We start from the raw sequence: 25,499 nt of genomic DNA on the forward strand, positions 1-25,499 counted from the left end.
TTCAGTGCACTTCCGCCACCTCACAGCAGATACAGAGTGGAACAAAGCAGCAGTATCAGTTCCAGTGGGGCTTGTGGGAAGAAATCAAAGATGAACTGGCCCAGATAGAGATGCCTAAGGGCCCAGATGCCTTGGTGGACCTTATCATCCACATAGATAATTGACTATAGGAATGAAGGGAGAAGAAAAGAAGTTAGCTGCAGCCCCAATGCCCAGGGACAGTGACATCAGCTTCTGTATCACCTGCTGAACCCGTGCAAGCAGGTCTCATCAGCAACTCACATGTGAAGAAAAGAAATGGCACAATCAGTGCCACCTGTGATTCTGCTGTGGTGAGCCTGGCCACATCATCTCGGCCTGCCCACTGCAAACACTAAAAAGCTTGGGGGCACAAGCCAGCCCTGGAATTGTGGGGGAGGAGACTGGCATGGGCCTTCAGAGAAAAGAACGTCCCTGTTACTTATTTCTCACTGAAAGGCACCCTGGTGCCCATCCAGGGGCTTCTCATTTGCAGGTACCTATCAAGCTGTGCGTCCTAGGGGATCCTTGGTGGACTCTCCTCCAACGGGCCTTCATTGATTATGGAGCAGTGGACAATTTCATAGATGCAACTACAGCTTTCAACAAGATACCTCTGCATGGACAGACCCTCTTGGAAACTAGACTATAAGTTCCTGGGCCCAAACCCAATGTGAGGCTCTATCCCGAGGTCCGATTGGTGGAGTCCCAGAGTAGCTGATTGGTCTGCTGGCCCTACTTAAGTCAGCAGCAGGAACAGGAATATGTCCAAACAATTGGGCTCCACCCTGGTTTGGACAGTGTGCTTCATGCTTCTTGTTTCCCCAGCTTGATCTCCTGGCATTCGACCTGGCTTGACTTGTGGTTCCTGACCTCCAGTTTGTCTCCTGCCTCTGACCTCCAGTATCCTGACCTGGCCTGACTCAGGTTCCCAACTCATGGTTCTAACCTCCATTTTTTCCACCTGCTTCTGACCTCCCAGTATCCCAGTCAGGCTGGCCCTTGACTCCTGGTTCATGACTGTGGATTTTGGATCCAACTAATAGGTCTGGCCACCCACAAGCTGGGTATGACACTCATGGAAATCAGTTGAATATAACGGATATTATCAAGATATTTTTCACAATTTTAAAAATAATTGCTTTGCTTACTTCTACTTAAGTAAGCTTGAAAGAAGCTTGAAGAAGCAGTAGAAGCTTGAAATTGAAATCTCTCTTACTGAAATTTTCATTCATTATGTGAGTGTACATGCACACACGTGCACACACACAATTATCATGGCATAGCAAGTCATGAATTCTGGGCTGCTAATGTCAATTTTTGGGAGGAAAGGTTTGGATAAAGAATATGAAAGCATTTGTTTTACAAAATAACATTTATTTGAAGGACTACACAATGTCAAATCCTGGCAGACTGGTAGACTCTTGCATCTGTGTGGAGCTCCATGAACTTCAGTATGGCTCCACCCAGGCCCATGAGTTTGCCTGTGCAGAGCTTATTGCAGAATCAGGGCCCAAGTGAGGGCTGCAGAAGGCCTGATTGCAATAAACCAGTGTTGTGAGAGGAAGGGTCCAGAGGAATACCCAGAAGATTTATATTTCCCCTGTGCAGTGGCCTCTGGTGATATGAGAGTAGGGAATTGGCCAGTGACTGTGTGGATCCAATTTCTCAATTCCACTCTTAGGGATGCATAGTAGGTCAAGAATATTACAGTAGTTACAATGCTTCACATCCTGCCTCCAGGCTGAGGAGGAAGATTCTGGCCTCTACAAGGTTTCTCTGCACACCGCTTATTTTGCATAAGAATTGGAATTTGAACCATAAACTATACAAACAATAAAAAGGTTGTTCAATTTTTGGGCCTTGGCAGAGTTTTTAAAAAATATTTCTGTTTCTTTAGAAGTTTTATACACACACACGCACATGCGTGTGCACAGAGAGAGAGGGGGAGAGAGTTTGTATTTTGTGTTCTGAATTAATCTTCTGTTTGTTTGTTTTATTTCCTATAGGGCTTCAGTGGAGTCTTTTAAACAAGGAGCATTGAGGGAACAACTAGTTAAACTTGCTTCTAGGCAAAAGAGTCTTTTGGTTGTGGCACAAAAACAGAAAGAACTAGGCCAGAAAATAAAAAACTATAGGAAAGCAAAGCAAGTGTATTCTAGATGTTCAAAGAAACAAATCCCAAACTCAATTATTTCTCATGAAAAGGACAACAGAGATGATCTGACTGTTGATGAAATAGTGCATCGTGATGTAGTTACAGTAAGTATAGATCCTGGTGCCAAATTGACTAATGGAAACCTAGTGGAAACACTTCTTCCTGTAGAAGGTAAATTTTCAGATCAAGAGTACAGCCAACATCCAAACAGCTGCTTAGATGAGACAGGAGCAAATGAAGAGGCAAGTACAAGCAAAGAAGTTTCTTCCCATGCTTTGACATATGAAAACAAGGTCAGAGAATATACCTGTGATAAGACATCAAAATCCACAGATACTATAGAAATGGGAACTTCGCCGTCAGAACCTGTTATTTGCATTACTCCAACAAAGTGCTCACAGCAAGAAAAAAATAATTATATAGCGATTGCAAAACAAGGAAGCAAGTCTCCAAATCCCAGGCCAGTAACCAGCATGTTAAATATTTCAGAAGCCAAAAGCTTTGTTATCAATAATAATATCCATCAGCCAATTGCTGAATGTCAACAGGTTCTTGCTGGTAAGACTCTGCAAAGATGTGGACATAGGAATAAAGCTTCCCAGACGCAACCAATAGTGGTGTCAGAATCTGCAGAAATCTCTCCTATTACTCTTCAACAAAATATCTTCGAAAATAATCGGACCTCATGTAATGTTACAGATCTGGTCTCATATGTACCTTATCCAGTACACATCAGTCAAAATTCTTCTTCACAGTACTCTGATAATCAGGATAGTGAACAACAGCAATTGAACCGTAGAGGAAATAGAAGGAAAAAAAATCAACTGAAAGATCTGCTTGAATTAGGAAAAATTAAGCCAGGAGAAAATGTTCTAGAATTCAAACTGCAGGTAATTGGTTTACCACCTCAGTCTTCTCTTCTCTAGACTAAACACACCCATTTTTTTCATTCTTCCCCCATAAGTCGTGTTTTCTAGACCTTTAATAATTTTTGATTAAATATTGAACATTATACTGTACCAAAGCGGTTTGAGTATTAAGTTAATCTGTAAATATCAAAATAAACTCCTGTCTGAACAGCCAACTCTAGTGGCTCACCCCTACCCACTCTACTGGTGAAGTTATTCCTCACTGACCTTTGCTTGGAGACCTGAGCTTATTGGAAGAGAGTTGAGTAGAGTCCTGTTTTTTCCCCCCACAACTGTATATTTTAAAGTTACAAGGGGTTTTTTTACATCCTTGTAACCTGTCAGACAAAAGACTATTTAAAACATGCAGAATTAGAAAAATTGGGACTCCCTTAAGAGACAAAAAGAAAAGGAGTACTTGGGGCACCTTAGAGACTAACCAATTTATTTGAGCATAAGCTTTCATGAGCTACAGCTCACTTCATCGGATGCATGTAACTCACGAAAGCTTATGCTCAAATAAATTTGTTAGTCTCTAAGGTGCCACAAGTACTCCTTTTCTTTTTACAGATACAGACTAACATGGCTACTACTCTGAACCCTTAAGAAACAGTTGCTGGTTTTCAGTGCTGATCTGTGGTGTATATGGTCATCATCTGCAGGTGTTTGAAATGGAACAGGAGGGATAGTCTGGACTCCTCAAACCTGTACAGTTTAAAACCTCTTTTTATCAGAGTAATTATACAATATTCAAGCTTTGGTGGTAGTTTCTGTTAAGAGAAGAAATTGATGGTAGTCAGGTATATCTTTAATGCAGCCCTATTTATTTAAAAATAATGTACATAAAGTCAGATTGCCCTGGGCACAATAGGAATCAAACAACAGAAGACAATTGTGCTTTATTTTTGTTTTGTTTATGGTTCAGTTTCAGGCCTCTTTCCAGCCAGCACTCTACCCTAAAGCACGTTTTTTTAGCTTTTTCTCATGGCCACACTACAAGTGGGACTTCCTTGCTCTCTTCCATGTGTACTTCTGTAGTGTTTTTGCTGCTGCTTTTGTACACACAACTGCAATGAAGGGCTTGTCTACACCACGCAGCTTTTAGCGACAAAGCTGCGTTGACACTTCCAGCCCCGCAAGCGGCGTTAGCTTTGTCGGCAGGACAGCTAACCGACACTGCCACTTGTGTCGGCAAAACTTTTGTCTTTCTCAGGGTGGCGTTTTTAAGTACCCGTGAAAGACAAAAGTTTTGTCAACAACTTCCCAGTGTAGACAAGACCGAAGTCAGTCTGCCACCCCCATATTTGTTATCAGACCACCCTTGGACTGCGTGGCCCTGCCATTGCCCAGGCTAGCATGTGATCTGTTCATTAGGTGGTGTTTTCCATTCAGCTATCAACAAACAAAAGGGCTGTTAATTGCTCCCTCATTTAGCGTGAATGGAAGGCAGTTTTCACACCTAACAGTGTCAGCAAGGTGGTGTGATTGCCCAAATCCCAACATAACAGTATTTTAATTTAGAAATGGGTTCAAGTGTTTCCTTAATCTCTTTAGTCAGTATCTTCAGCACGTAATATTGAATTTTTATTCAATATTTACAGATCAGCTTTTAAAACGTTTTTCTGCCAAGAGTCTTACTGAGTCTTCAGTGGGTGAAATGCCTTCTGCCAAACCATGTAGCAAATAGCGGCATTCAGAATACTGTATATTTAACAGCTTTTGGTTGCAATTTCTGTTATCTGTTTAACATTTACTGTCATTGCTAGTAGCAAAATAGAATGGTTGGCTGGTCCTTTTTTCTGCATAATTTTGGTTTTTAAAGTTCAGAGGTGGCTTTAAGGTTTTTTTATGACTAAATGTGATACTTAGGAGGACACTCTCAAGTCCTTTAGGCCAAAAATATAACACCATGGGCTTGTCTTCACTACTATGCTAAATAAGCATTGCTGCATCGATGCAGCGGTGCCAATGTAGCACGTCTGGTGAAGACGCATTATGTCGATGGCTGTTTGGTGAAGCTTAGCCTCCCTTGGCCTCTTACATCTGCCACCTATGGACTGAAGCATGGGAAGGTTTCCTTGTCTGCACCTGTGGCCCACTGACTCTCTTCTATGGAAGTGCCTCTCTTGATGGAAGAGCCATTTTATGCATCTTCATGCTACATGACATGAAGGCCTCTTAAGTTGGACACAGACCTCCCCTATACTGGGTCACAAGTCAACCATCAGTATATGCAATCATTTCCTTTATGGATGGGGTTTGTAATATTGCTTCAGAACATGTGATGATCCAGCTTAAAGGATGAAGAACTCAGTCTGCCTATTGCAGTGTCTCAAGACCCTTCTAGTTATGATCTCCAATATTGACCCTTGCCTTTAATACTTGCAACCCGAGGAAGAGAATGTAGCTATTTTGGGTGTAGAAGAGCTGTATTTCTGCACCATGATGAGACTAGCACTCACTCATCCTATGGGATGCAGTGGATACCATAGAAATTAGTGCTTAGGTCTGTTGCTTTGTGCAGAGGAAAAGCACAACAAAGCTTCCTCCTTTGTGATTATGGAAAACCACATGGTAACAAAGGATGCAATGAGTTTGTGGTACTTACTTAGGGTTTACCTTGGGTTCACAAAGTGCAGTTTTGAACACTATTCTAACCAGAGATGGGCCCAAGCTCTAGAATTGAGATCTGAAGTCAGGTTTCCTCAAGGTGCTTGGATTTAGTGTGTTCCAATTCAGACACTCTATAGACATGGACTCTATAGATGGAGGGTGGACCAATGTTACGTTGTCAGGCCCATCTCTTGTTCTAACAGTTTGACTGCATACACACCAGTCAGCCTAACCTTGTTAGAGCACAGTTTAGTTTAAATCTGGCTTAAATATGTTATCTGAACTTAAGCCCAGTGTAGATACCATAATGTCAATAAGTAGTATAAGCCATGCTGCATGCTAACTACACTGGAAATAAATAAGCTAAGTTACGTATGTGCATAGATGTTTGCAGGATCATACTCTTATATTATTAAAGCACCTGTCCTTATAATCTCTCCTAATTAACAGTGCATAGTCCGAAGACCATCAAACTCTCTCTCTTTTTTTTTAATTATCAAGCTTAATATTTGTGCAGACAGTGATTTGCATGTGTTTGTATTATATTTTTTAAGTTGCTCATACAATGAAATTTATCTCAGTTTACAACTGAAATATTTATTTATTTCAGTTTATGATCGTGGCATGAGTTTCTGGAAAAAAAACCCCTAGAATAAAGAAAAGATGCAGAATAGCTAGCTGCAACTTTTCAGTTCATATGAACGTTTAGAATTTTGCTTAAATTTTAAGGATATTAATTTTGATTTGTCAATTGAATTGTAATTTTTTTCTTAATTTTCATTTTTAGGACTTCAGCCATAAAGTCACTCTTTTGGGAGATGGTAAAATCAGAACGAGCGACAACAGAACTTATGGGAATCCAGTTCAGTGGGTTAAGGCACTATTGGGAAATCACATTTCTGTGAGCTGGAAGTATGTGTGGAATAAGGTAGGCTCACTGTTATTTCTAAAAAATCTCTTAAAAGCTATTGTATTCTTTTGTAGAAAGATACCCATGTCACTTTTAGATACATGCTACTAGCTTTGTGATCAGGTGGCTAGTGTGAAATTCTAAGTCATAAAGCACCAGACATCTGAGAAGTCCCCCAAAATTTGCCAGCACTTTCGCAGCATTTATCTGAGCTCATATGGACACTTGAACAACTTTGTCCATCTTTTAATCCCCTGCAGCCTTTTAAAAACTGAATTTTGTTTCATCAAGATGCCACTCTCTACAAAGTAGACATTGGAATTTTTCTCAACACCCTTGGATAGGAGATTCACTGCACAACTGCAACGCTGTGAATGAGAGGCCAATGCTGCTTGCTTGAGCAGCACACCCAAGCTATTGGCCCTGTGGCCTGCTTCTACATGGACGTTGTATCCCGTTGCATAAATGAGGCTTTGAGCATCATCTAACCTGTGGTCTCTGGTGACTTTAAAGAATTTTTGTAGTGTTTAGCCTTTGGCTGCTGTAAGTGCATTCACATTTCAGGCCTATTTGATCTCCTTAAAGGTGCTAAGATTTTTTTTAAATTGAGCTTGTGCCTTTATTTCTTTAAGATAAAGGAGGCTCAAAGAAGATGTTTTTACCTTATATATGTGCAGTCTGTTACTCCCTGTTTTTTCTGGAGGGTGACTCAGAACATGTCTATAGTGAGCTCTAACTCCTTTATTAAAAGGGGTAAGGATAAAGTTTAGTTAAATGGGTGTTAACAAATGTAACTTTAGCGCTCTCATGGCCAAGATGGAGTTGCTCTGCTGGCAGCTCTGACCAAGAGAAGGCGTGCACAGGAATGCTGCAGGGAAAGACCCTTCCACCCCAGGAGCATCTGTTCCAAACCCCCATGAATGAACACACACACACACCAGAAGAGAACAATGAATATAGGAAGGAGAAATATTTACTTGCAGAGGGATGAGAGGAGAAAAACAACAGGGGGAAATATAAGGGGTGCGGTAAAACAGGGTTGCATTCAACACAAGGCCTGACAAGCCCAGCTATACCACAGTCTGAAAGGGCAGACACCGAGCAATGTGTCTGCACACAGAGTTCAGGAGTCCTGGGGAAAGTTCCAATCCAGTGGTGAGTCTTGAGTGCTCCTGGACAGTTGTCTTTGGTGCCAGTAAACTTTCCCCAACAAACCCCTCCGGTGCCCTCTTCCGTCGCTCTCTGCAAAGCCACACAGAGTGACAACCTTTCCACTTAACTAGCTAACAGCTTCCCTCGTTATTCCCAATGCAAAGTCACAAGCCCCAGTACTCACGACCCCATACAGCTCTGGGCAGCAGTGATACTGGGTCAAGCTCCGGTTTATCCTTCTTGGGCAATTCCTCACTGGCACAGTGCTCCTCCTGGACCCTGTCCTGGGGTGTCCCCAGTCGGCCTCTCTGTCCATAGGTGCCAACTTCATGGGTGCTCCAAACTCCCCTGTGCCCAGTGCCTCCTGCCCGTGGTGGCTCTGCTGATCAACTCCTCCCCCTCCCTCCCAGCACCTCCCACCTGCCGCAATCAGCTGTTCTGAGGCATGCAGGAGGTGCTGGGAGGGAGGGGGAGGAGTGGGGACGGAGCATGCTCAGGGGAGTGGACGGAAAGAGGCGGGGAGAGGGCAGAGAGAGGGTGGGAAGATGGAGGGTAGGGGTAGAGGCTTGGAGGAGGGTTGGAGTAGGAGCGGGGCCTAGGGCTGAGCACCCCCCAGGACAATTCGAAGCTGGCGCCTGTGACTCTGTCCCTCCCAGGCTTTGGGCAGGTTCTTGGCTCCTTCACTCTGTGAGGGCCTGCTTGTTGCAACCCTTCTGTCTTGAGCTCCAGATACACACACCCTGTTGATGTCTCTCTCTCTCTCTCTCTCTCTCTCTCTCAGCAGTTGCCTTGTTTACCATTTGTATTACCATTTGTACTTGCTTCTGTGGTAGATTTAGTGCATTTTGTATCAATGCTTGCTCCCTCAGCATTGACTCTTTAACTTTCCCACACCAATGCATCTTTCCTGTGACCGTTTTAGAGCCCAGGGAGTAGTGCTAAGGAAGAGCAAAAGAAAAGTACTTGGATCCTGAGGAAACTAGTAACTCCTCAGAAGCCAACTAGATACAACCTTTTCCCAGTCACAAAATGATTTTATGTGAGATTTTAACTCGTGTCCCAGGCTACTAGGATCTCAATGGATCTAATGTTCAAAATTAGACATCTTCAAGGACAGATGCAAAAATTGCATTTCATGTAACACATCTAATTTTTGCATGCATTATCTATACAAATTGTGTATTCAAAATATGTACTTGCAGTAAGTAACAACATTTACCAAATTAGACCTACAATTGCATACACCTAATTTTGAAAGAAACCTGATATTTTTTACTCTTATTATCACAGAAAACACAACGTAAATAAAATAACCAGTAACTTATATAGATTTGTTTATATACAGGTCACATACCTTGGAACAGAGCTGTCAAAAATTCTTCTTGAAGAAGCATGTATTCCCAATGAACCAGAATTACCAGTACAACAAAAACAGCCTTCTGGTATGTACAGACTAAAACCTAATTTCCACTTTGTCTGGAAGTAGCAGAAAATGGTCTCTGAAGCGCTCAGGCTTCCACAGTTCACTCACTCCTTACTGATTTGGTTCAGGAATAACCCTCATTACATACCTTAGACTTGAAAAAATTATTTCAAAAATTGATCTGTATGGTAAAAGAAATATTCCCTTCCCCCCTTACACAGTGCAGTGTGCTGGAGGAGTAATTTTAAATGCCTTGGGTGCCAAATAATTTTATTAAAAAAACATTTAAAGTATAGACAGATAAAAGTCTTACTCATCATTTTAATTGTTTATTGTGCAGGTATGCAAACCATGCTTTTCAAACAGAAGAAATAAACTGCTTAAGTGGAGACCCCGAAAAATACTCAAAAGAAAAAATATTATTAACCTGAGTGTTTTTCTCTCTAACAATATACAAGAACAAACAATAACACAAAGTACGGTATATTAATTCAAACATCCACAAAGGGATTTAGGCATAGTGACACTAAGCATTGCCACACCTAACTTTTAGGCATCTAGAAAATCACAGGAACAGCATTGTGATCCACAAAGCCTGAGTAAGCACCTAGGCTCCCAGTACATTAAGTGGGGGGAGATATGTGCCTTACAATTCATTCCACAAAAGCCAGTATGCTAGGCAGAGAGCTGCATAAGGTGGTCAGGGAGAGATGCCAATCAGAGGGGTGTATCCTAAGCTCTGCCCCCTCACAGAGATAAGCGCCTAAGACCAGGCTGCAGGGAGATGCCTACCTCTGTTAGTGATCTACAAACTAGGGGAAGATAGGCGCTCCTTCTCATAAATTGCACGCAGAGCCTGATCTAGTAGATATGCTCAGCGGGCATCTCACTCCACACAAAACAGCTGGAGGAGGAGGAGAAATACCTCCATTATGACCATTAGCTCAGTAGGATGCTCACCTAAGATATGGGAGATCACCAATTTGTCCCCCATCTACCTCACGAGAAAGGATTTGAACAGGGTTCTACTGCCAGTAACCACTGGGCTAAAGATTATAAGGCAAGTCCTCCTCCTCCTCCAGATTTGTGCGGATTTTTGCGGAGTTAGGAACACACTCTTTTTTTCTAGTGAAGACAAGGCCTTACATATTACCTTTGACTTTTCCATAGCTGGGGATCAGGTTCAAAATTTTTATCTCACTGTTGGTTCAGCCATGTGGTGAACTGTTGACTTCAGTGGATTGCATGGATGTAAGTGAGAGCAGAATTTTCCCCCTTTACATGTAATACTGTGTATTTCTGTTTTCCTTGAACCAAATCATGTAGTCTTTATGTAGCTTATACTCGTCTCTTTTTCTGACAAAATTTACATAGCGATCAATGGAATTTTACCAAAGGAAGACTGTAAAAATTAATGTCTAGTCCTGCAATTGACCCAGCTGCTGTTAATGTGACTGTATGGGGGAACAGAGATTTCCCCATGCACTACAAGTTACAGGATCTCACACGAAATTGAGGATTTTAGGATTTGTTCCTGTGTTTAAATGTAAACCATAATGACTTCAGCGGGTCTCTGTGTGGGTTAGGGGTTTGGTAACTTTGTAAACTGCAGGATTGAGACTTTGCTGACCTGCAACTCCAAACACCCTACCCCAATGGCAGTGACTTTTTCAACCCACAAGGAAATAATTTTCTACTTTAAAATGCATCTCCAAAGCAGAATACATTCAGTTTGTTTGAATACATTTGTTTAGTTCTCTAATCTCATCTCTGTAATTATAGTCACTGTACTCATAAATATACCCACTTAGCTCACTAAGAGAACCCAATTAAATCAAGGATCTTCACTCAATCCTCATGATGAATCATTCTTTCATAGGACCTGTATGCACTAAATAATATATCCGTTTGTGGAAAAAATTTGTCTTAATCTTTTCGCTACCAGAGATGAATTTTTGTAACATTGGACCCAGGCAGTCACACATGGTGCCACCTCAATCATGGTACTACCCCCACCTTTCAGCACACCGGGGTCTGTGAAGCAGACAGCATACAGCAAAAAATTCCACCACTTCCACAAATGGAAGAAATGGGAATACTGCCATCCCTTGACGTAGAAGCTGTGGAAGGACAAACCTGTGTCCAGAGTATTAAAAAGTAAGACTTTTTATTTAGCACTGGCTAGGAAGCCTCATGAAAAGGAGAAGGAGAACTGATAAGGTAGAAGAGAAAGAGGGAAGAAGGGAATTGGCTCATCAACTGTCCTATAGCATTTTTATCTGATGAGCTCTGTCCACCACTCTTGCCTGTCATAGTTTGAGAACCACTGGCTTGAAACCTCAAAGAACACTTTCACTTTTGTCATCCTGGGGTGAGACCCAAAGAAACAAATTTGCCTCTACTATTCCATAGCTTGCGATCTGCAGCTGCTGAAACCACTACTGTGCATCGGATGGTGCCGTTACCTTTCAAATCCCTGATCACTGTTGTGTGTCTTTATTGAGAGAAATTAATTAGTTTCTCCATAAAAACATATGCAAATATGAGGAAATTAAAGTTTTAAAATCAATTAAAAAGTGGCTTGCAAGAAGGATTTTAGGGAAGATTACTTATGTTAATAATATTCTTGGCTGCAGCCCACTCTTCTCCATTCTGTAGTAATAACTGAGAGCAGCTTTATTATTATTTATTCTTCTTCAAATGCTTGCTCATGTACATTCCACATTAGGTGTGTGTGCTCACCACATGGACTGGTGCCAGAAGTTTTTCCCTCAGCAGTATCCACAGAGGACTGGCTCTGGCGTCTTTTGGAGTGGCGCCCGCATGGCACGATATAAAGGGCACTGCCGGTTCCCCCCACCGTCAGTTCCTTCTTGCTGCCAGTGACGGTGCTGGAACGTCTGCTGCTTCAGCTAGCATTGATTCCTTCCCTGTTCCCTAACTTTGAAATCCTGTAAAATAGTTATACATAGTTAGTAGTTTCCTTAGTTACCCTTAGTAGTAGTTCTCCACCTGTCATGGAAGGTCGCGTTCCTGGTGGCAGTGATGTCAGCAAGATGGGTCTCTGAAATTAAAGCCTTGACCTCAGAACGTCCATTCATGGTCTTCAACAAAGATAAGATTGAGTTGCGGCCGCAGCCTGCCTTCCTGCCAAAGGTGGTCTTCACCTTCCATATGAACCAGGACATCTTCCTCCTGGTGTTCTGTCCCAAACTGCACAAGACCAGTGAGGAGAGGCATCTTCACACCCTGGACGTCCGGAGGGCCTTGGCTTTCTACTTAGAATGTACCAAGCCTTTCTGAAAATCGACTTAACTCTTCATCGCTACAGTGGATAGGATGAAGGGTCACCCGGTGTCCTCGCAGAGGATTTCCAATTGGATTACCTCAAGGACCTGTTACAATTTGGTGGGGGTTCCACCGCCACCAATTGTCAGAGCCCACTCGAGAGCACAGGTGTCTTCGGCAGTCTTCCTTGTGCACATTCCTATCCAGGACATCTGTAGATCCGTAACATGGTCCTCTGTTCACACGTTTACCACTCATTATGCCATCACTCAGCAGGCCAGAGATGATGCTGGGTTTGGCAGAGCTGTGTTGCAATCTACACATCCGTGAACTCCTACCCACCTCCAGGGGTACTGATTTGGAGTCACCTAATATGAAATAGTCATGAAAAAGCACTCAAAGAAGAAAAGACAGTTACCTTTTCCGTAACTGGTGTTCTTCAAGATGCGTTGCTCCTGTCCATTCCACAACCCGACCTCCTTCCCCACTGTTGAGTTTCCAGCAAGAAGGAACTGAGGGTGGGGAAAGCGCACTCCCATTGGCATAATTACTCACCTCTGTGAGACACAGAAGCTATGTCAGTGGGAGTCATTGTAACTTGCATCACTCAGGGGGAAGGGGCTTTTTTACACCACTGAGCAATGTAAGTTACATCGACTTAAGTGGTAGTATAGACCAGATAGGCTTTGTCTACACTACACACTTATTAGTGACATGGCTGTGCTGCTACAGCCGTGCTGCTAAAAGGCGTGCAATGTAGCTGCTGTTTATCGGCAGGAGAGAGCTCTCCCGCTGACAAAAAACTTCCACCCCCAATGACTGGCAGTAGCTTTGTCGGCAGGAGGGTGCTCTTGCCGACAAAACGCTGTTCACACCGGCGCTTGTCCTTGACAAAACTTTTGTCTTTCAAGGGGGTGGTTTTTTAACACCTCTGAATGACAAAAGTTTTGTCGTTCAGTTGCCAGTGTAGACAAAGCCATAGAAATGTAGGGCTGGAAGGGACCTTGAGAAGACATCAAGTCCAGCCCCCTTATTATTGGACAGTTTTGTCATATTACTTTTCCAACAGATGCCTAAGTAGTTAAAGGCCCCATTATTATCAGTCCTTGTGTTTCTGGATATTTCTGTTGTTTGTTCTAGAAATGGCTCATTCACCTCCTCTTCCTGACTTGGAGGTCTGTAGTAGACCCTACCATGATGTCACCCCTCTTTTCCCCCTCCTCCCTGCTTTATCTTTACTCAGAGGCTTTCAACTGGTCGGCCTCTCACCTCTTTCTGGTTCTCAGAACAAATGTATACATTCTTGATGTATAATGCAACCCCTCCTCCATTTTTTCTCTGCCTGTCCTTCCTGAACAAGCTATACCCTTTTATATCAATACTCCAGTCATGAGATTTATTCCACCAGGTCTCTGTGATGCTAGTTAAGTCATAATTCAGCTTATATACTAATACTGCAAGTTCTTCCCGTTTATTCCCCATACTCCTTGCATTTGAGTATAGACATCTGAGATATGATCAGATTCCCCTACTGATTTCCTTCTTGGTGCCCCTATGGGCTATTGTAGTTTTCCATGTCCTCCCCAACATCTAGCCCTCTGTTAAGGTCGCTGTCCTGCAGTGGCTCAAGAGCGTGAGTACCAGGCTCAGGGCAGACTGATAAGAACCAGGGCACAAATCCCACATTGGCTGTGAGTTCTATATTTAGATTTCACCAATCAATGATAGTACTCCTCAGGTACTATAACAGTCTAACCATGGAGTCACAGACAGTCGTCTTGGGTATCTGTCTTGCCAACGAGGTAAACTTACTTTTGTGATGGTCCCTTCCAGCAATTTTCAAGTTACTCCCAGTCCTAAAGGACCAGTCACTTACCACTGGTGACTTGCACTTTAGAGCTCACACTAGAGACAATGCTTGTAGCCAATCCTCAATGTCTGTATAATAAATCTTTAGATAGTTTAAAGTTTATAACAGGGGTGAGGAACCTTTTTTCTATTGGGGGCCACTAACCCAGAAAAAAAATCAGTCATGGGCCACACACAGCCCCATCGGGGGTTGCGGGAGAGGCTCAGGGCTTCCCCCAGGCTCTGGGGTGGGGCCAGAAGTGAGAGGTTCAGGGTGTGGGAGGGGGCTCCGGACTGGGGCTGAGGGGTTTGGAGTGTGGGAGCGGGCTCCGGGATGGGGCAGGGGGTTGGGGTGTGGGCTCTGGGAGGGGGTTGGGGTGTGGGAGGGGGCTCATGGCTGGGGCAGGGAGTTCGGGGTAGGGGGTGCAGGCTCTGGGAGAGAGTTAGGGTGCAGGAGGGGGTTACGACCGTGGCGAGGGGTTTCAGGGTGGGTGTGCATTCTCTGGGAGTGGGTTGGGGTTCAGGAGGGGGCTCAGGGCTGGGGCCGGTGGTTGGGGTGCAGGAGGGGGTGAGCGCTGCAGGCTCCGGCCGGGTGCCGCTTACCTCAGGTGGCTCCCAGTCGGTGGCACAGCAGGGCTAAGTCAGGTTCCCCCCCTGCCCTGGCCCTGTGCCACTCCTGGAAGTAGGCACGATGTGACCAGGCAGTTCTGCTCGGTGCGCGCTGCCTGCGGCACCCTGCAGGCACCACCCCTGCATCTCCCATTGGCTGTGGTCCCCGGCCAATGGCAGCTGTGGGGAGTGGTGCCTGTGGGCAAGGGTGGGTGCTTGTGGACTCAGAGCTTCCCTGATTGCTCCTGCACCTAGCCGGGGCCACAAAGACAGCAGTCCAACTGGCCTGGCACCTTAGCTTCCCCCCGCAGCAGGGTGAGCCAGCGCTCGCGGCTCCAGGCCTACACGGGGACACCAAGGCTCAGGGCTTCCAGCCTGAGGCAAGTCTCTGTGCCACGGGCCGGATGAAATTAAGCAGGAGGCTGGTTTTTATTCCCTTCCCCCATTCTTCTCTGAGTTACAAACTCAGCTGATGGGTGGAATTCACTTGCATGACTCATCTTCATGAGGGTGTGGGGAAGAAAGTAAACAAAGTCTTTTGTCCTCTTTAATGTACCACTCTATTCAGTCTCCTGTTGATGGGTCTTCCTTGATGGGCAGGACATAACAGCTTCTGTTGGAGACCACCATTTCAGACAAGTTAATGTCTCTCTTCTGTCTGGTGATTTACACAGTTACAGAGGCTACAATGCAAATGGTCAAATATTACCTTATAATTTGGGATACAGAGGGTATGAGTGAGATTAATGCGTGCAACAACCTTCAGGCATTCCATAAAGTCTAACACTGAACACATTCTTATAATTCTATTTCCTATTTTAACAATACTAACACAGAGATGAGCCAGACTGGTTCTGGCTATGTATTTGTCAGTGTGCAGTGGAGACATGGGGACCTTGGCATGAGCTGACATCTGGTCTGCCAGTATCACAGTTGCCTTTTTTATGCTTGCCTGTGGGCTTTTCTCACCTTCCCCCTTTGAACCTAGTTTAAAGCCCACTTACTAGGCTGGCAAGTCAGTTCATGAAGATGCTCTTCCCCTTGTTGGTCAAGTGGACCCCATCTCTTCCCAGCAGTTCCACTTTTCAAAACAGCATCCCATGTTCAAGGAAGCCGAAGCACATCCGTTGACACCATCTGTGTAGCTATGCATTCATCTCCAGGGTGTGTATGTCCCTGCCTTGGCCCTTACCCTCAAGTGGGAGGATGGATGAGAACATAATCTTCACCCCCAACTCCTTCGCCTTTACTCCCAGAACCCTCTAGTTACTGATGATCTGCTCAGGGTCATATCTGGTAGTATCATTAGTGCCCACATTGATGACCAACATGGGGTCACAGGGACAGATGACTCTCAGCAATCTTTCTCTAATGCAGGAGTCGGCAACCTTTTAGAAGTGGGGTGCCGAGTCTTCATTTATTCACTTTAATTTAAGGTTTCGCGTGCCAATACTACATTTTAATGTTTTTTAGAAGGTCTCTCTCTATAAGTCTCTATATCATATAACTAAACTATTGTTGTATGTAACCAAGGTTTTCAGAATGTTTAAGAAGCTTCATTTAAAATTAAATTAAAATGCTGATCTTACACCACCGGGCCACTCAGCCCGCTGCCGGCCTGGGGTTCCATTCACCTAGGCCGGCAGTGGGCTGAGCTGACTGGCAAGGGGCCGACAGCCAGAACCCCAGACCGGCAGCGGGCTGAGTGGAGCTGGCGGCCGGGACCCCAGACCAGCAGTGGGCTGAGCAGCTCAGCCCGCTGCCGGTCTGGGGTTCTGTCCACCGGCTCCTGCCAGCCAGGGTCCCGGCTACCGGTCCCACTCAGCCCACTGCCGGTCTGGGGTCCCGGCCCTGTCCACATAGAGTAGGTACCTACTTTCTCCCTGGTTCTGGCCCATTCTCTTCCTCTCTCTGCACTGAGATGAGGGTGGGAGTGCACTGAGCACAGGGCTGGGGGTGAAGGAGCAGGCTGGGGGTTGGGGTGCAGGGTCTGGCCAGGAGCTAGAATGAGGGTGGGGGCTCAGGGTTGGGGCAGGAGGTTTGGGTGGGGAGCACTTACCTGGGCAGCTCCCATTTGGTGCGAGGGGTGCAGTGGGAATGTGGGTGTGGGTGTGTGTGTGCAGGAGCTCCCGTTTGGTGCTCACGGTGGGGGTGGGGATGTGGATGTGCGGGGGTGCAAGAGTCAGGGCATGGGGTGTGGGGGGGCTGGATATGTGGGGGGGGTGCAGGAGTCAGGGCTGGGGGTGTGTGAGGAGGGTGCAGGAGTCAGGGCAGGGGACTGGGGGCGCTGAGTATGTGTGGGGGGTGCCAGAGTCAGGGCTGGGGTTGTGGGGGGCTGCAGGGGTTAGGGCACGGGCCTGGGGGTTGTGGGGGGTGCAGGGGTCAGAGCAGAAGGCTGGGGGTATGGGCTAGGGTCATGGGGGTGCTCCCAGCCCCCTCTCCTGAGCATCTCACGGCAGGGGGCTGGAGGGGATATGCCGATTCCACCTCCTTCCCCAACGTCCCCAGAGCAGAGAGCGCGCTGTGGCTCTGCTTTTCCCTCTCCCCCTCTGTAGCAAGGACCATCAGCTGATCGGCTGCAGGGAGGGCGAGAAGGAGGGGCAGGAAACCAGCACGCTGGAGGAAGAGGTGCGGGGAGGGGGAAGCTTGTCTGCCCTGCAAGGAGAGAGCAGTGGGCGGGGGCGGAGAAGAGTGGGCCAGGCTGGGCAGGATTTTTAATTGCACACTGCTGTCCCTGGCAGACAGCAGCGTGCCATTAAAAATTGGCTTGCATACCAAAGGTTGCCGACTCCTGGTCTAGATAATACTTAGTCCTGCCATGAGTGCAGAGGACTGGATTAGATGTCCTCTCGAGGTCCCTTCCAGTCCTATGGTTCTGTGATTCCTGAGGGACTCCACCAACTGACATTTCACACCAGCTGGTTCCCCCTGCCTCACTTTCATTGGTGGGGACATGCAGGCGGCATTCCCAGCAAGTCAAAACCTGTCTTGATGTTGGCTGAGAGAAGAGAAGACAAAGACAAACAGCAATACTGTAAGTAAGCTTCCTTTGTGTACATCCCTCTTTTCCTGTTGTAATTAGCAAGAACGATAACTGACAGTGAATATGGTTAAGCTGCAGACCTCAAGAGGAAGTGGCCTTACCTACAGCTTTACTTGAAGCACTTTCTGACAAAGGAAGAATAAGACAGAACCATTCAGTTGTGTTAAATGAAAGTGTGGGGGATGACCTAATGACCATTTTACAAATTTCATTAGCTGTTGTCTGAGCTATCTGTGCACAAGACATTTTTATTTTTATTGATGAATGTCTCTTTACAAATCTGGGACAAAGACTCTTAATCACAGCTCCTGTAGATCTTGTTGTTGCATGACTACGAGCTGTTGGCTTTCCTTTCAAACCATGGATTTATCTTGCACTTTAATTTGATTTATAGCCCATCTCTTCCCTATTCCTTCCAGTCTACTCATCAATCTGCCTTGAAAGCTGCAAGAACTTTAAAATCAAACAGTTTTTTGTTTTTATAAATTTACCCCAGACCACCTGTCAAGGTTCCTTCCCCACTCTGAACGCTAGGGTACAGATGTGGGGACCTGCATGAAAAACCTCCTAAGCTTATCTTTACCAGCTTAGGTCAAAACTTCTCCAAGGTACAAAATATTCCACCGTTTGTCCTTGGATTGGCCGCTACCACCACCAAACAAATACTGGTTACTAGGGAAGAGTTGTTTGGAAACGTCTTTCCCCCCAAAATACTTCCCAAAACCTTGCACCCCACTTCCTGGACAAGGTTTGGTAAAAAGCCTCACCAATTTGCCTAGGTGACTACAGATCCAGACCCTTGGATCTTAAGAACAATGAACAATCCTCCCAACACTTGCACCCCCCCTTTCCTGGGGAATGTTGGATAAAAAGCCTCACCAATTTGCATAGGTGACCACAGACCCAAACCCTTGGATCTGAGAATAATGAAAAAGCATTCAGTTTTCTTACTAGAAGACTTTTAATAGAGATAGAAGTAAATAGAAGTAAAGAAATTCCCCCTGTAACATCAGGATGGTAGATACCTTACAGGGTAATTAGACTCAAAACATAGAGAACCCCTTTAGGCAAAACCTTAAGTTATAAAAAGATACACAGTCAGAAATAGTTATTCTATTCAGCACAATTCTTTTCTCAGCCATTTAAAGAAATCATAATCTAACGCATACCTAGCTAGATTACTTACTAAAAGTTCTAAGACTCCATTCCTGGTCTATCCCCGGCAAAGCAGTATATAGTCAGACCGACCAGACCCTTTGTTTCTCTCCCTCCTCCCAGCTTTTGAAAGTATCTTGTCACCTCATTGGTCATTTTGGTCAGGTGCCAGTGAGGTTACCTTTAGCTTCTTAACCCTTTACAGGTGAGAGGATTTTTTTCTCTGGCCAGGAGGGATTTTAAAGGGGTTTACCCTTCCCTTTATATTTATGACACCACCCCTTAAATCTTGTTTTTAATCCACTGCCTTCCTTAATAAAATCCATACTAGTTTAAATTGCATATTTTAGAGAACTATGTTTTACCTTCATATGATCGTTTTATTACAGTCCAGTACGTGAGCATATGATGTCTTTTACACACATGTGTATGCACTGGAGAATCAGGAATAAAATTATAATCCAAAATAAAATGTTTAATAACAATTTAAACATATGGTTGGAAACTGCAATCTACTGGTGATACTGAACAAATACTCTACTGTGAATCCTTCAAAAGACAGCTTATTGCCTTTTTATAAAGAATACTAGGGGATACATTTGGTGATGGAGGATTAAATAAATAATTTGATATTTGAATGGAATGAAGAACATAATCTGGATTTAGATCTGAGGGACTGGAAGGCCATCTGGACAGCTACACAAAAATATCTGTGTGCACTAAGAACATGTAATTGGGCATTATATATTTTTATTATCAAATTTAAATATATATATTTTATTGTTGTTGATCTAGAATATAGTCCTTTATGTAGGAGGGTGTATGAATTCCCTGTTTGGCATATACATATATGGTTGTCATGACTCCATTTCTTAAATCTTTTAAAAATCAGATTACATCTATACTTAAGGAAGATATCGTGTTTCAGATCTCAGTGGATCCTGTTTTTTGCCCATTAGGTCGTTGTTATGTTGCTGGATTATCAACATGGATTTTGAAGTTCAAAAATAGGAGTGATTATATTGCTAAATAATAATTTAAATATCAGAATGCATAATCAGTCTAAAGATCCTGAGGGACAATGGGTAATTCTGGAAGTATCATTTAACAAAGAGAAGATGTTAGTGGATATACATTCATGTATCTAATGAAGATAAGAAAAGACAGAAAATAAAGTTCAACAATTATTGCATATGATTGTGGTGCTGGTGAAGATTTTTAATGAAGTACTGTGTATTGCATTTCTGTCAAATTAACAATCACTTAGGGCGTGTCCATAGGATATTTCAGTGGTTTGAGCATTGGCCTGCTAAACCCAGGGTTGTGAGTTCAATCCTTGAAGGGGCCATTTAGGGATTGGGGCAAAAATTGGGGATTGGCCCTGCTTTGAGCAGGGGGTTGGACTAGATGACCTCCTGAGGTCCCTTCCAACCCTGATATTCTATGAAAGCTATCCATCATTAATGATACACAATTTTCAGACATTTAGAGACAGAAAGAAAGATGTACCAGTAGTTGTTCTTCAAAAGTATAGCCTCTGCAGATCCACACTATATTCCCTCCCTTGTGAGCCAAGGAAACCTTTCTAAGTAGTGAATTGATAGGGGTGCACACACGTAACCCTTGAATCCAGTGTTATGTAACAGAAGACATGAATTCCAGCCCCCTAAGCATGTTAGCTGCTGTCTACCTCCAGACCCTTATTTTATATTTCCAAAGTAGACTGGAGGGAAAGGTGTCATTTTGGATCTGCTAATGCAATATATTCAGAAAGGAACAGTTACTAGTAAATGAACTTTCTTTCTCCTTCATGATATTGCTTTTGCAGGTCCTCACTTTAGGAGACCAGCAAACAGTGACAGTCCTTAGGAATGCAGAGGACTACTACTGTTTAAATAGGGCGTGAATTACTACTTTTTCAAATCAGGTGTCCTAGCTGGCCTCATCAATCGAATAATGTTTTGCAAAAGTATGAATTGAATTCCAAGTTGCCACTGTACAAATGTCAGTTAAGGGCATGTGACAGACAAGCTGCAGAGGCTCTTATCTTTTGACATGTAGAGACTCTGGTGATCAGTGTCTTATAAATGAGAGAGAGAACCATTGATTGATTGGTTGGGTATCTGAAGGTAGTTTAAGTCTTTCTGGTACAACACTAGCTATGCATAACATGTCTGGAGTTTAATCTGGACTGAAATACCTTGACCTTTCTTTTCCCCTCCTCCCCCTCTAAAATGGTACACAAAACTTTTTGGAATTCCTAAAGGCTTTGTCCTATTAAAGTAGTAATTAATAACTTTATTTTAACATCCAACATAGGTAACCTGGTTTCACCTGGTAAATCACGAGATTTTGGAAAAGTACTTAGTACAGTGGAGTCTTGGGAAGAGTCACAAGGCAATTGGGAAACAATCTCTGCAGGCCCGGACATTTTAGAAGACAGACAGTTAGACCTTAAGGGGGCCTGCTGTGTCCTTCTTCTAGAACAAGGACCCTCCATTACTGATCTATTGTCTGTCAAGGTAGAGCCTTCAAGCTGCAGAATCCATAGGGAGGAAAGTGCTGTTGGAATGCAGATCCACAACAGAGTACAAACCATGCTGAGACAGATGGACCAAAAGATTTAGAACCAGATGATTTGTCAGGGCCAGGCTGTGGGTGGCCTGTGTGCCCTGGTCTGTGGCTAAATTGCAATTGGGAGTTAAGTAACGGGATCTGGAGTGAGGGGAGTCAGAATGCCAGGAAGTCAAGGTCAGGTACCAGGTTGCAGGAAATAGGCAGATAGCAGGATCAGGGTGGAGCTGGCTCAGGATACTAAGATATTAGGGTCAGGCATCAGGTTATAGACAGCGGTCAAATAGCAAAGTTGAGGATGAACCAGGATCAGAAGTTAGAGACTGGAGTGGAAGCAGGCAGGCGATCTGTACTGTTGCTCAGACAACTCCCCATGGTGGTTTCCTGGTTTAAATACTAGCCAACCCTCAGCCAATCAGTGGGCTGTATGGGAGCACCCGGCAGACCCTGCTGGGTGGTACATGCTGCAAACCCTAGCTCACAGGGTCTTCTAGCAGAAAGCCAGCCTAAGCGTTCAGTGGTGATGCAGAAGCATCAGCAGTCCAGAACCCCCATTGTCTCAGCTTCTAGTCTTACAAGTTCATATGTGATTGTTCAGCATTTTCCAAAGGCTTATGCTTCCTATTTTTTAATTCTGTGGAGAGACCCAGATAATAGAAGTATCATCTCCATACAAAACTTGACTACCAGGGAAGCACTGCATTCCGTCATGGAAAAATCCAGTCTCAGAATATTTTCCCACAGACAACTCTTTTCTAAGCGATACAAAGGCCTTAAATGGCTGAAGGAGAAGTTGATTCCAAATCCTCACCAGCATAGACCAGCTGCTTCAGATGAGTGGAAGCCCTACAACTTTTAGGACCCATTGCATCTAAAGAAGCTGTGTGAGAGACAGAGCATGCAATTCCAAGACTTTACCTGGTCTGGAAGGCCAGTGTCTAGTGGAACATTTTGAGTCTTTAGAGGATTCAACAGCACAACCTGTTGAAGAAGAGTCCAAAGACTTGTAATTTAGACCCAGGGCATCTCCCACAGGAGAGCCTCACTTATGTCCAGGAGCACTCATGTCTTCTGCCATAAAAAAGATCTCACATCTGTTATTCCTGTCTCAGGACTGTATTATTATAGCCTGCTATTTTGTAGTGCCAAAAGAATACCAAGTGCTTCACAAAATGTAGAAAGATACAGGCTTTACCTAAAAGATCTTAGTCTAAATTTTAGATATGAGTGAATGTAGGAGGGGTGATATATAGTAGGAAGAAGGCAAAAGAACAAGTTTTTAGAAAAGAAGGATGGTCTTGTGGACTGGAGTAAAATGCAGGAGATCTGGGTTTTGTCCCTAGCTTTGCCACAAATGTCCTTTGTGATCTTGGGCACGTCACTTAAACTCTGTGTGCCTCAGTTTATCATCTGTAAAATGCGGGTAATAATTCTTCCCTACCTTATGGAAATGTTGAGGTTAGATTTTAATGTTTGTGAGCTTCTCAAATATTTAAGTGATAAACATACAGGATAGTATAAAATCCTATTACAAATAAATTACAGAAATACGAGAGTTGTATTTTGTTAGCTGTGTGCACAGCTTGTTGGTTCAGTCAATTTTTAAATTAAATATATGAAGAAGATAAAAAATAAGAATAGATATTTTTGACTTGCAAGTTGTGGGCATCATGCAAAAGTTGAGTTTTCCGTAGGAATTTAAATGAGCAGAGAATGGTGTCTCCTTTTACAGAAGAAAAGCCTTTTGAGTAACCCTCATTCAATCACTGGAGATGCTGGTCTGAAATGGACATTTTTGTATTGCAAAAAAGTGCACTTTTTAAACCCGGTTTTCAGGTGCAAGTCAGCCATAATAGACAAGCTGTTGCAAAACTAAACAAAATGAAAATAAAACTTCAAACATACTAAGAATGGTTTAAACCCTATAAACTAATCATATATAAACTCATAGCTGTAGACAAAGATGGAAAAGATATTAGTGAGCAGGGTGGAAAAAATCCTAGGAGGGGAATGATTTTTCCCTGATTTTTATAGAAGGGTCATTCTGATATTAGTGTGAACTACGAGTCTTTATAATGTGAGTCATGAAAGTTGTGAATTACCCTATAGTGGGAAGGTGGAGCCAAGAGGCAGAGAACAGGACATTGTGGGTAGTGAATGCTGTAAAGCAGATACAGCCTTCACTCCCACCACCCCCCCAATTCCACCCCCACCATACCCTATAGACACACCGCAAACGCACTCTGGTGTATACTTGACTGACAAACAGAAAGTTGCTCTTTGAAAGCCACCCATCTTCCGTCCCTGCGCCTATGTGTCCCCTAATGTAGATGGCAGAAGGCTCAAGCAGCAGCTCACCAATCCAAGCTTTCCTCCTCTGTTCCTGAGGCACTCAGTTTAGTTTTAGATGGCATCAATGGAAACTCTTCCATCTCCAGCAGCCAGTATTCTAGTGAGTTGGAAGGGGAACTGGAGCTACAAGAATGGAAGAGGGAGGAGAAAAGTCAGCAAAAAAAAGTAAGAGTAAGCAAAGAGCAAAAAAAGTAAGAGTAAGCAAAGAAGTAAACAGAAAGAAAGGGTGAAGGGAGAGAGAACACAGACAGAAAACTGGAGAGATGGTGGTTAACTATTTGGCCATTAATTCATCCTGAGGGGCCAACCAAAAAAAAAAAAAAAAAAAAAAAAGGGAGGGTGGGGGCTGTGAACCACTGTGAAAATATGTGTAACATGAATCTCAGAACTGAGGAGCACTAGTTTAGAATGTGTGAATTACAGGCTTTTTTTTTTTTTTTGCTAATTGTTGACTGTAAATTAATTTCTAAAATGATTACAGTGAGACTAAAGAGAGTAGTGACTCAGCTCAGTTATCCACTCAGCTCAAGTTGGATTTATTAAGGGAGAATGGTGGCATTTAATTTACAAAATCTGTATCCGATAGTGTGGGACTGTAGTGTGAGTTTGACCACGAAGCACTCAAAGTCATTAACTGCTGAAGAAAATTCTTTCAATAGGGCCACTTAAATCTATCTTTTATACTTTTAGAAGGTTTGGCTTTAGAAATGCTTTTCTAAAAGGTGCTAGAACACTGTACTCAGTTTCTACAGAAGCTATTTCCTCATTTCCAAACATTTATGTTAGCTCAATGGTTTGAGTATTGGTTGTGAGTTCAGTCCTTGAGGGGGCCATTTAGGGATCTGGGGCAGAAATTGGGGATTGGTCCTGCTTTGAGTAGGGGGTTGGACTAGATGACCTCCTGAGGTCCGTTCCAAGCCAGATATTCTGTGATCTATGTTTTAACCTTAAATGCACATTTTCTGATTTTCACACATTTTACTTTATAATTGTAACATTTTAATAATGCTGTTACAAATTATTGATTTATAGCTTTAGGTCTATCTTGAAATTTTCTCTAAAAATATCCTTAGTTTTTTCTTTTGAAAGAAAAACTCACAAAGAGCCAGAGTATAATCTCTGAATGGATAGGTTCCAGTTTTTTATGCCACCAAACAAAAAAGCAGCTACCAGTTCATCAGCAGGGGCAATATTCGTTGTTGTTGTTTTAACATAACAATGTCTGGTCCCTCCTTCAGTGACATGCTCTTGTGAGACAGTCACAGCAAGCAGCTACCAGGGAGAGAAATCCTTCTAAAATTAATTAAAATAAATCAAAAACTGAGGAGCAAAGGCAATAAGGCGCTGAACTCTTCATAGCTAGCGTGGAGACAGCTCTTTGCCCTGAGGAAGACTCAGGTGACTTGTCTGACAAATTTATCTCCTTATCCAGTCTCTGGCCTAAAGGT

At 43.7% G+C, this 25,499-nt stretch overlaps 1 protein-coding gene across 1 annotated transcript in view; it reads left to right on the forward strand.

The window, feature by feature from the left end:
• The window catches only part of ANKRD31 (ankyrin repeat domain 31), a 112,197-nt gene that overhangs the window by 80,230 nt on the left and 6,468 nt on the right, over positions 1 to 25,499 (forward strand). The window contains exons 19-21 of the mRNA XM_078853001.1: positions 2,028 to 3,066; positions 6,485 to 6,625; positions 9,105 to 9,201. Coding sequence (XP_078709127.1) covers positions 2,028 to 3,066; positions 6,485 to 6,625; positions 9,105 to 9,201 — 1,277 coding nt within the window. The remainder of the gene's footprint in view (positions 1 to 2,027; positions 3,067 to 6,484; positions 6,626 to 9,104; positions 9,202 to 25,499) is intronic.

Source organism: Lepidochelys kempii, chromosome 5, assembly GCF_965140285.1.
Source record: "Lepidochelys kempii isolate rLepKem1 chromosome 5, rLepKem1.hap1, whole genome shotgun sequence".
In the NCBI taxonomy this organism is placed as follows: Eukaryota; Metazoa; Chordata; order Testudines; family Cheloniidae; genus Lepidochelys; species Lepidochelys kempii.